The following is a 12,270-nucleotide window of genomic DNA, read 5'->3' as shown; positions in this document are numbered from 1 at the left end:
AATGGAGGAAATTCCCATTCGGCCTTTGGAAGAGCTTCATACAACGCATCAAAAGTTCTCTGCTCTGTCAGATCCCAAGAATATTCTACTGGACCTATTTTATAAGGAAATAACCTTATACAAGGACTAGTAGCATAGAACCCTGAGTCTGTGCATTGTATGTTTAAACTGAAAGCTTCTAATAGATCTCGTCCTTGTAAGTTTACAGGGCAATGTAAAGACATTATAAACTGGTGTTTAACTGTTCTATTTCCCAATTTACCTTCACAGGATTGCAGAAAAACTCTGTAAGGGGTAAACCTGAAACGCCTACTGTTAGAATTGTGTCTGTATTGAGATATATGGGTACTGAACCCTCTCTGAGTAGTGACACCATTGCCCCCGAGTCTACTAAGAATGGAACAAAACACCCAGCAATATCTAAATTTAGAATGGGTTCATCGCTGGGCTTCAAAGTCATCTTTACAAACTGCATAATTTTTTTCCCACCTTATTCTATTCAATATTATCTGATTCTGTAACTGTGAACTCAGGCTGTTGCTGTTCTTGCCCTCTGTATCTATCCTGTTCACATCTTAGAAACCTTTTTTTATGCTTCCAATTTCTTGATCTACGTACATGCTCTGGCAAAATGTCCTGGTCTTCCACTTTCTACTCCTACCTTCAATCCAGTCATCTCCTTTTCCTCCAGAATCACCTGCTTTGGCTCCGGTCTGGTAATACATATCTGGGCCAACCTGCAGCTGTGCTTATTTCAGTCCAAAAACCCTCATAAAGATTTTAGTCCATTCCATGTTTGTTGCAAGTCCACAATGCATCTTTCCACGTTGTTCCAAGGATTGCAAATGTCCTTTATCATAGCATTTGTCTCAGCAGTGTCCAATAGACGATGCACATACACCACTTCCGAATGCTTAATTAATTATATAACATTAATTAATAATAATAATAGAGTTATAGTTTTGTCTTCCCTTTTTTGCACTATTATGAATAATATTAATATCACACCTTTATAATTAGTGACAGTACTATAATATTTATGTATTAAAACAAGAAAGATACGTATATATTCCGGAATCCTCAGGTTCCTATAAACCCATTTGCACAGTTTGCACAGTCCTGAGAAAAATTATTCCATCTTAAAATCTTCTAATTTGTAGCGAATTCTGTTCCCACAAAAATCTCTAGCCTAAACAAATGTGAAAAATAATTATTATAATTCGAATTCATTTGGCTCGGATCCCTTTGATACAGCATTCTGTATCCCTACCTTAAGATACAGCGCCCTGTATCTTTCTTTTTATTCAAAATTCGTAAGGCAACTGTTCTTTAATTCCAGTTGTAAACCATTTGTGCCTTTCAGATAGTATCTGGATGCCCCAACCCATATACATCACAAAAATACAACAATAAAAGTTCATAAAAAATAACATGAGTTAAAACTTAAACATGAAATGAAACAAATACATATATGTATATATACATACACAACATATTATATACATAAAATTCCACCACAAAGGATAAGGAGAGAGTATTTGTCTGTGGCCACCATCTGCAAAACCATTCTCTTTTTTTAGGGGTTGTCTTGCTGTTGTCTGTTGTCACCTTCATTTGCACCGAAGCAGATGAACTTGATTCACAATTGCTTATGCTTCCTAACTAGGCAGACTAATATTTTTGAGCAGTGTATATTGGGTTTATACTTTTTGCAATGAAATTAAAATCAAAGTAAATGTAAGAAATACTTTGGGTTTTTATATACATTGTCCATACAATTACATTGTTTTATAGACATCTGCAGTTTGTCAAACTTATTTATCACAAATAAGGATTGCTTGCCAAAAGTAAAATAAATAAAAAGCTTAAATAAAATAATAGAAAATAAATTTGTATATTTCGGAAACACTGTTACAGACAGCTTGTAAGTTTGTAATATGTAAAAATGTATATGACAGTTGACAACCTAAACACATGGGTCTATTAGAGACTAAAAGTGAAAGAGAGAATATCACCCACATTACAGTACAAGAATAAAGCAACTACTGCCCATCTATAGTTAAAGTTAAAATTTTAGACGTAATGTAAATTTATGTCATAGATATCTGATTAGACAACTTTTACCAATTAACATTGTAATTTGGTGTTGTAGAATGTTCTGTAATGCACTTTACCTTTTGTGCCATAGCCTTAAAATTCAAAAATAACTTTTGGTCATCACGTAAATAGCTAGTTTGACTGAATAATAACAAAGTACATACATCAAACAGTGGTCTCCTTATTGTGGTCAGAAACAAAACTGATCTGTTGCTAGGACGAAATTTGTCTGAATGGTCATCTGACTGGTCTGCCATGAATTTAAAGCTTCTGGAACATGGGTGACATTGTAGACAGTAAAATGAGCTTTACGCTGTGATGGAAATATATCTTTTTTAAGTTTTTTCTTATCATTTCTAAGACCATGGTAATGTAAAGCTTGCTTGACTGTGGACAGTTATGACTGTTTCAGCGAAGACAAAATATGACATTAAAACACAAACAATTGCAGAAATAAATAAAATCTAAAGAATGTCATGACATACAGTACTGTGCAAAAGTATCAGGCAGGTGTGGAAAAACGCTGCAAAGTAAGAATGCTTTCAAAAATAAAAGTGTTAATAGTTTATTTTTATCATTTAACAAAATGCAAAGTGAATGAACAAAAAAAATAAAATAAATCAAATCAATATTGTATGTGACCGCCCTTTGCCTTTAAAACAGCATCAACTCTTCTAGGTATGCTTGCACAAAGTCAGAAATTTTGTAGCGTTATAGTCAGGTGTATGATTAACCAGTTATACCAAACAGGTGATAATAAGCGTGACACGGTGGCCCAGTCGGGACTAGTTTGGGACTTGTACTGCTAGTGTCCCCATTGATCGCCACTGATGAGCAGGACAGAATGGAGGAGGCTGTCACCACCACACCCACCAGTGAGCTATATTTTTACTTTACCAATAATATGAACTACATGATGTGGTCCTGTTTATAGAGGTATTTGGCCAATGCTCCAAAATATATCACTTAAGCTAAGACAAACAATAGGGATAGCTAAGGATAAACCATTTGGGCCAAGAAATGTAGCTTTATTCAGTGCGGCTCAAAAACAATGAATAAACCTTTTTGACTAGACATTTAAGGGCCAGTAGCAATGAATAAACCTTTTGGACCAGAGGTGTTTTTAGGAGATATTTAAGCCAAAATTCTGTGAATAGATTCTGTGAATAGACTTTTAGCAAAGCCATACAAATAGGGTTGGGCTAATTAGGGAAAATATTGCCAATTTTTTAAAGAAGAAACTTTGGTGCAAACTCTTTAAAACACCATGTTGCTTTAGTTGGACCTTTTTTGGTTCAAAACCTATGGATAGACTGTTTAAATTAAAGCAAAAACAATCCTTATAGATGGATCTTTTGGGCTAAATCCTATGTCAGGTTCTTTAAGTTGGGGCAGAGCCCTGTGAAAGTCCATTTAAATGAAAGCAGGACGATGTTACAAACCCAGATTAGATGATCTGGTAATGTTGATCATAAATGGTTTTAAGTAATTAATTTAGGCCTAATTAACGTCACATTTTGGACAGTGGATTTTGTTTTCATTGAAAATATAATGCATACACATAACATACACTCCATTTTAATGTATTTATTATGTTTGAATACTTTATCAGAATGCATTTACATCTTTCCGCCCTCTGTTCATGATTAATTTCACCTGAAGTTACTGTACTGTTTTTTTTTTTCACTTTATCACATTCTTTTTACATTTTTCTTCTTTCCTATATTTCACACTTGTATTTTTCCCTTTCTCTGTTTCTCCTTTATTCATATTTCTCATTCCAGTAAATTGCACCTGCCATAAAGGGATGGTGAAGCTGACAATGAATAAATGAAAAAGGTGATAATGCTCATCATTTTTACATCGTGCAGATATTACCTTACATTTACTTTGACTTTTATTTTGTAGCAGACAGTATGAATCTGAGATATTTCATGTTTTGTCTGGTCAACTTCATTTCATTTATTAATAAACATCCATTTCTGTATTTCGGGCCTGCAACACATTCCAAACAAAGTTACCAGTAAAGCATTTACCACTTTGTAATGTTGCCATTCCTTTTCACCACACTTAAAAGATGTTTTGGCACCAAGGATACCAAGCAATTTAGTGTTTCAGGTTTTATTTTTTCCCATTCTTCCTGCAAACATGTCTTACGGTGTGCAATAGTACGGGGTTGTCAGTGTCGCAATTTTCGTTTCAAAATTCTCCACACTTTCTCTATTGAGGACAGGTCATGACTGTAGGCCGGCCAGTCCAGTACCCCTATCCCCTTTTTTCCGCAGCCATGCCTTTGTAATGTGTGTAGCATGTGGTTTTGCATTGTCTTGTTGAAAAATGCATGGACGTCCCTGGAAAAGATGACGTCTCGAAGGCAGCATATGTTGAAATCTTTCTTTGAGGTACACTGCATTTTATTTTATTAGCATTTTCCATACTGTCCCAACTTTTTCTGATTTGGGGTTGTAGAAACAGCTGTGTATAAGGCTTAAAACTGGGTGAGGAACAGCAGTTTTTGTGGAAGACAATTAAGTTAATTTCATACACCATGGTAAGACTGAGCACAAACAACAAGACACATGGTATTTATACTGCATCAGCAACGTCTCTCACAAGCAAAGATTTTAAATGTGCTGTTTAAGCTCTTTTGAAGAAGTACAGTTAAAAAAGGACAACATTTAAGACGGTAGATGCAGCTGTCGGCCAAGACATACTGGTCGATCATGCTTACTTCCCTTCAAAGCTGGAAGATGTCCAGCAGAGGCATCAGCTCAAAACTGGCAGAAACCATTGGGACCCAGGTGCACCCATCTACTGTTCGGAGAAAAAATGATGATCTTTTAAAGGGTGGTCATAAGATTGAATTGTTTTAGATATCTCTTTAGGTCATTGACTTTGCATTTTGTTAATTAACAAGAATAAACCATCAACCCTTCTATTTTTAAAAGCTTTCTTACTTTCTGGCATTTTTTCCATACTTGCATATGTGTGTGTGTGTGTGTGTGTGTGTGTGTGTGTGTGTGTGTAAATGTGTGTCTGTAGATGTGAAAAAAGTAGGTTTTCCATCAAAACGGGCCATGCTGCAGCAGCTGCATGGTGTCAGCATGTACTCACATGACGAGCACCACACCACCACCTACTCCTGGAGTGAGAGAGGTAAGAAGGGCTCATTTTAGAGGCACCACTTCATCAGGCACCCCTGGCTTCTGTCTCGTCTTGTCACTCTCCTTCCAGTCCTGTTGTTCATCAGTCTGTATCCTGTTACAATGATGCTGAGTGTTTAAGCTTTGTTCTTTGTCTTTTGGTTTAGCACTAATCATTGTATTGTCATTGTATTGTATTGTATTGTATTTTCAGCTTTGTATTACAGTACTGTACACAGTCATTTTACACATGGCTGGATTACTGACCGGGCCAGTGGGGCCAGCGCCCAGGGGCCCTTGAGGTCAGGGGGCCCCGGGGGGGCCCTGACCCAAAACATTTTGCGATGCCTATCAACATTTATGATACAATATATTTTTATTTCCGAGGGCCCTCCATTTTAAGGATCCTCTGACTATTAGGGACTTTGACCCCAGGGCCTCTTGGGGGCCCTAGCCATGCTTTTGGGCCCCTTATGAAAATGGATGAGGCGTTGTGGCACTGCTCTGACTTCGACTTCTGGCTATTAGGGGTCCTAGGAAAGAGGGGGGCATATTTTTAGAGGGCCCTGGTTATGAGAGCCCCTACCAGGGGGCCCTAGAGAAGAGCAGGGCATACCATTAGAGGGCCCTTGATCACGAGGACCCCTGCTATGGGGCCCTTGACTTCCATAGAAGTCGTTTACCATGGCTCCTTGACTTTCTAGGGACCTACAAATTGCCAGGCAAGCTACCATATTTCATAACAGACGTTTTGTTGCAAATATGCGATTCAGGCCCTTACTTAAAGTTTCTAAATTTGTATTGTTTCAAAATTATTATGTTCAATTTCTCTTAAGCGCAGAGACACAAATTAATTTAGCAATTTTGCAATTATTTAAATTTAAGACAAGCAATTTGTCTGATGAATGCTATCTTTGACACCGATTAAATTGAGTGAATTTGGCCAAGGGTGTGATTTCACTTATGTGAAAACAACAAGCCATTTGACTAGTTTCATGTTTCCCCTTTAATAAACAACAGTAAAGAGACCTGTGGTCACTCTAGCTCTAAAGGAATGCATGAAAGGAAAAGTGTCTTTTCATACAACAGAACTGCAAGCTAATTTTACTGAGTAGCACAATTTTGGTTTGGTGACAGATGATGAAACAGCAAGTGGTTTTGTTGTAGTAGCTGTGGCTGCGTATGCGTGTAACCCTGATATTTTGTTTGAGGATTATTTATTGGAAAACATATTTTATTCAGCTTGTTATTCAATGACTATTCAATGACAGTTTGACATGACTTGACATGTTTCAAGGCAGTGTGAAGGGGTCTTGACAATAATTAAACTTGATGTAATATCATTAATGTTACGTGGGTAGAGAAAGGAGAACTCACAGGCAGAGATAACGATAAATCAAAGTTTTTATTTTTTAAAATAATAAACAGAAAAATAAACAGAGAACAAAAAAGGGAAACAAAAAAACCGATCGGAACCTGCGACGGAAGCTGCAAACGCAGCGAACCAAAAATTGACAAAAAGGAAAAAATCAAAAGAGCGGACACGAACCCCGGTCTTTAAGGTGAGAGCGATTGGAGCGTTGAAAGCGATACGGTGAGCAGGTGCGGGAGAAAAACCTCCGCTGAATACTAGCCCCAGCACAGCGGTAGGCTAGCGTAGATATCAATCGACGCGCAACACGCTTACGGTCGCGGTAGCTGAAGCACGCCGATCTGAAACAAGAGAGAAAGATGCAAGTTAAGTTAGGCAAGCTCACACATGCGGATTCGAACCGGGGATGCTGGCAGACCAACCGAGCGCTTTACGGAGTCGCCACCCAGTGGTTGTGGAATCCAATGACTATATTCAATAAGAGCACTATAGCGGTGAACAGTACCAGCGTCGTATCACGGCGCTGAATGAAACCGCTAATGCTAAATGCTAATCGAGTAAACAAATAGCAGTTCGAGGACTGCACGGCGTCACACCACGCTAGTTCTAAAAGGGGAGAAAGGAGCACTAACCACCTCGACCTTGCGGTCTACACACCCGAATGGCCTTGTGCCACCAGGGGTACCACCTAAGGCTACGAACGGAGCGTGGACGAGCTGCCACAGAGAGAGCGAAAACAAACAAAAGGTGCGACACCCGCTGCTGTGCGGAGCTGGCTTAAATAGCCAGCCCACAGCTGCGGGTGATCTGCCCTAATTAGTAACCTACTTACTTAAGGCCTTTGTTTTCTGAGCTCTGTAACGCCTGCTTCGCTGGGAACCCGGGGCACGTTCACCAGCTACAACAGGCATCCTAATAATTAACACAGCATTTTTAATATACTCAAAACCTTCCCCCTGTCTCCCTCTCCATGCCTCTCTCTCTCTCTCTCACACACACACAAAACAGCATTTTTTGTAGTAGATAGTGGCTGCCCCTCCCCCACTCTCTCACTCAGTGGTGAAAAATTGTTACATTGCCCTAAATTCCCACGGGGGCTGAGCCAATCAGGTGTTGCGAGAACTTCCAAGTGAATATGCAAGATCTATATAAAACCCCCTGCCAGTATCAAAACTCCTCAAATTCAGACAGTTCAGCTTGCGAACTTGCTTTGTGCTTTTACTACAACTTTTACCTTGCTATTACCAGATCAGCAACCAACAGCCTTTTTAAAGGCTCATTGCCCTTTATATTGCATTATATTATTTTATAATATATATAAATATTTTTATATTATATTATACTATACTATATTGCATATATTCTCTTACCTTCTTTTCATAGTCTTTTCAAAGGCTTATATATTATATTATATTATATTATATTACATGATATAATCTTATATTACTATATATAATATATTAAACTTTTAAAGGTTCACAGCCTTTTTCAAGGCTAGTGTAACGTTGCTAACTAGCAACTCACAGCTTTTTTAAAAGCTTATTGTTATTTGCATATTACATTATTGATAATAGTAGAAGTGTAAGCTTTATAATATTAGTACATACATACAATACATTTACAATAACAACAATTTATAGCTAAATAGTTATAGGTCAGCCTTTTTTTATTACATATTGTATCTGGTTCTACAATTTTGTGATTGTATTTTTTTCCTGAACATACAACATAGAAACAACATAGTAAGTATTGGATAGGAATAGGAATTTGCAAGACAAGCTTCTATATTTGCATCTTAAGAAACACTTGCCATTAATAACATGGATCCCAAACAAAAAAGTGGTGCCTCAAAAAGAAAAGCAAAAAAGATTAAGGAAGCAAATCAGGCAGATTTCCTGAAAAGCGTTCCTTTGATCTCAAACTTCTTTGAGAAACCGCTGGATATGAGTGAGACAAGTATTGCTAATGTTAGCAGTGATCAGAGTTCTAGCAATGAAGATGTGATCACCACTGGCTTAGTGTCACCTGTCAGTGACTATGTACCTTTGCAGACCCAGTCAGGTGCAGAGCAGGAATGCCAGCCCTGCCAGGCTACCACAGACCAGCAGCAGAAAGACCATGAAAGGAAAGTTGCAGGTGTGTCAGACCCACAATCAGACCAGCCAGCTGCATCGTGTGAATGAGGAGGGCAAGGACCCCAACTCCTGGTGTGAAACGGTCAACGACCCTGCTTTATGGCCCAGTACCATTACCGACCAAGCCAAGTCGATTCTTGTTAGTAGAGGAGAAGCTGCATTTCAAAACAGAAGTGCTAAGTACCCAGCCTCAGTCAGGGATAGAGGCATTGGGGGTACCAGTAAGAGCTTTACAAATGCTCTACTCAGTTGCTCTCTACCCAACGGGCAAACTGTGACTAGGCAGTGGCTACTTTACTCTCCTTCAACTGGCTGTGTGTATTGTTTTGCTTGCAAACTGTTTTGCAGTAAGCACAATACTTTTGTTCATGGATTTTCTGACTGGAAACATTCAGAGCGGATTGGTGAGCATGAGGGGAGTGTGGAGCATAGGGCTTGCATGCTAGCATTATATAATCGCTCCAACTCTTTGCCCAGGGGCCCAGACTATCCTTAATCCGTCCTTGATTTTACACAGTCATTTTACCATACCTATAAATGTTTATAAAGTTATACACCTAGATAATAATCTTAAACTCTCAGCAGATAAAAGAACGATTGGCCCTGGAGCTGAAAGGTTTGAGAAGATGTTAATACTAAAAACCTTCTTCTTCAGCAGCCAGCCTTTGTAATGTAGCATGTGGTTTTGCATTATTTATTTATGTATTATTTATTTATTGCATTTCCTTACTGTACCAACATTTTTTCTGATTTGGGGTTGTATTTGTACAGTAGCAAATGGTTTTAGTTACAGTTTATTATTGGCGGAACCTGTTTCAGAGTGTCCTTTCCCCAAATGTTTATTACTTTACTGGCAGACTATGAATTACTGGTTACAACTGTGTGTATGTAAGACAGAAAAATGTGTCTTGTAAATACACCAAAGCAAAAAAACAAGAAAGCCAAAAAGGTTTTCCTCTGTCATGGTGTCCTGTGTGTTGCCATGCATTATTTGCGAATGCTTTGTGATTCCTTTGCATGTGAATTCACTTTATTTCTAAATTATTGTGTTACTACCTCTATGTTCTTCTTTCATTTTCTTATTAATATTCTATTTGTCTTACTTTTCTCTGTCTTCCTTCCTATTTTGCTCTAACTCTCTTTCACCCCCTCTTTCCTTACTTCCTGCTCCTTTTGTTTTACAGAGAGTCGGGAAAACTCATTCAGCTGCTCACGGAGTTCAAGCGTCTCTAGTATAGACCGGGACACCAAAATGGCTGTTACCACACTGCAGTTTATGTCCTACGGCCGCAAGTCAGATGCACAGCCCACACTCTGTCTGTGGGTAGGAACTAGTTTGGGACTTGTACTGCTAGTGCCCCTATTGATCGCCACTGATGAGCAGGACAGAATGGAGGAGGCTGTCACCGTCACACCCACCAGTGAGCTATATTTATACTTTACCAGTGATATAAACTACATGATGTGGTCCTGTTTATAAGTATTTGGTCAATCCTCCAAAATATATCACTTAAGCTAAGACAAACGATAGGGATAGGCCTTTATTTATTATGAAGAGATGTTTTAACCAAACCCTTAATGTAAAACCTTTGGTCCATAAGCTAGGATAAGGATAAACCATTTGGGCCAAACCATTTAAATATAATTTTTGGCTCAAAACTTATGGATAAACCTATATCAGCCCCTTTTTGGGACAAATCCTTTTCCCAAACCTCATTAATGTAGCTTTATTCAGTGTGGCTCAAAAACAATGAATAAACCTTTTTGACTAGACATTTAAGGGCCAATAGCAATGAATAAACATTTTGGACCAGAGGTGTTTTTAGGAGATATTTTAGCCAAAATTTTGTGAATAGATTATGTGAATAGACTTTTAGCTAAATCATACAAATAGGGTTGAGCTAATTAGGGAAAATATTGCCAAACTCTTTCAAAAGACCACTTTGCTCTAGTTGGGCCTTTTTTGGTTTAAAACCTATGGATAGACTGTTTAAATTAAAGCAAAAACAATCCTTTTAGATAGATCTTTTCAGCTTAATCCTATATCAGGCCCTTTAAGTTGGCATTCTGGGCAGAGCCCTGTGAAAGCTATTTGAATGAAAACCTTATCTGAAAACCATAGCCTTTTGTGTTGCTTCAAAAACATGCTGAAGAGCTTGGTCATTTAATTTTAATCATTAAGCAGGACAATGTTACAAACCCAGATCAGATACTTTGTTAATGTTGATCATAAATGGTTTTAAGTTATTAATTTAGGCTTTAATTAACGTCACACTGGACAGTGGATTTTGTTTTTATTGAGAATATAATGCTATACATACACTCCATTTTAATGTATTTATTATGTTTGAATATTTTATAAGAATGCATTTACCACAATCCGCCCCCATTCATGATTAATTTCCCCTGAAGTTACTGTATTGTTTTTTTTTTTTTTTCACTTTATCACATTTTTATATTTTCACCTTTTATATTTTTCTTCTTATATTTCACACTTGTATTTTTCCCTTTCTCTGTTTCTCATTCTCATACTTTCTCATTCCCCCACCCCATTCTCTCTTTACTCTCCTTCTACCCTCAGACACAGTCATAATGCTGAAAGGTTCTATCCGGTGTTTTGGATTTTTGGACTGTACCGGTGCTCTAATCCAGAGCCCATATGAGGTGTGGAAGGATCCACGTGATCCTGAGGACCCTGAACAGCCCCGCAGAAGAAAGCTGGTCATCTTCTCGCCATGCTCATCTCAGGATGCCAGCACTGAGGGCCACCTAGCTGTTGTGTGCTCAGAGCGCCAGGCCAAAGTTTATCTCATGTCCTCACACGCCTGCCTTTATGTTCATAACATCACTGAGACATCATTTGTGCTGTGTGCTGAAGTAGTAGCTGTTTCCAACAGCGTCTGCCTGACCTGCTTCTGCGCCAATGGACATGTCATGATTCTCAGGTTTAGTGTCTCCTGCTAGATAGAAATAGACCTTTTTTTTTTTTTTTTTAAAGAACATATTTCCTAAATTTTTTTATTTATTTGGTAAAACTTTACATTAAGGTTCATTTGACAACTTTTTTCATAGCATTAGTTCCCTAATATTTTATCACTATTTAACTTTAATAAAACATTAAGTTCAGAAACCAGATCTCAATGGCTGTCTGTACAGGTCAAATTAGTGTTAATTGTATTACTATGTTTTTAAATGGGATCTGAAATTATTATAAAATATAATAATAATATTAAAATCATGTTAATAATATAATGACAAAATGTATAATAATAGTAATAATAACAATAATATAATAATAATAATATTAATAATAATATAAACAAAATGCTTTACAAAAAAGGTAGAAGTAAAAAAGTATTAATTAGAAAATAAAGTTAAAAGTAAGATGAACAGATTTAAGAGAAGTACACTGGTAGTTTTTTTTCCATATATAGCCTGTTTTCTTCAAACAATTTTGGGCTACATTTTGGGTTAGTTTTAGCTTCTATAGGGTGGGTTTTATACAGATTTGAGGTAGGATATT

At 37.5% G+C, this 12,270-nt stretch overlaps 1 protein-coding gene across 1 annotated transcript in view; it reads left to right on the top strand.

Annotated features, from left to right (window-relative positions):
- The window catches only part of stxbp5l (syntaxin binding protein 5L), a 308,382-nt gene that overhangs the window by 278,849 nt on the left and 17,263 nt on the right, over positions 1–12,270 (top strand). The window contains 3 exon segments of the mRNA XM_063005373.1: positions 5,155–5,253; positions 9,932–10,168; positions 11,329–11,692. Coding sequence (XP_062861443.1) covers positions 5,155–5,253; positions 9,932–10,168; positions 11,329–11,692 — 700 coding nt within the window.

This window comes from Trichomycterus rosablanca, chromosome 12 (genome assembly GCF_030014385.1).
Source record: "Trichomycterus rosablanca isolate fTriRos1 chromosome 12, fTriRos1.hap1, whole genome shotgun sequence".
Taxonomy (NCBI): Eukaryota; Metazoa; Chordata; class Actinopteri; order Siluriformes; family Trichomycteridae; genus Trichomycterus; species Trichomycterus rosablanca.
The sequence above is the reverse complement of the archived record's forward strand: the minus strand, read 5'-3'. Positions and strand labels throughout refer to the sequence as shown.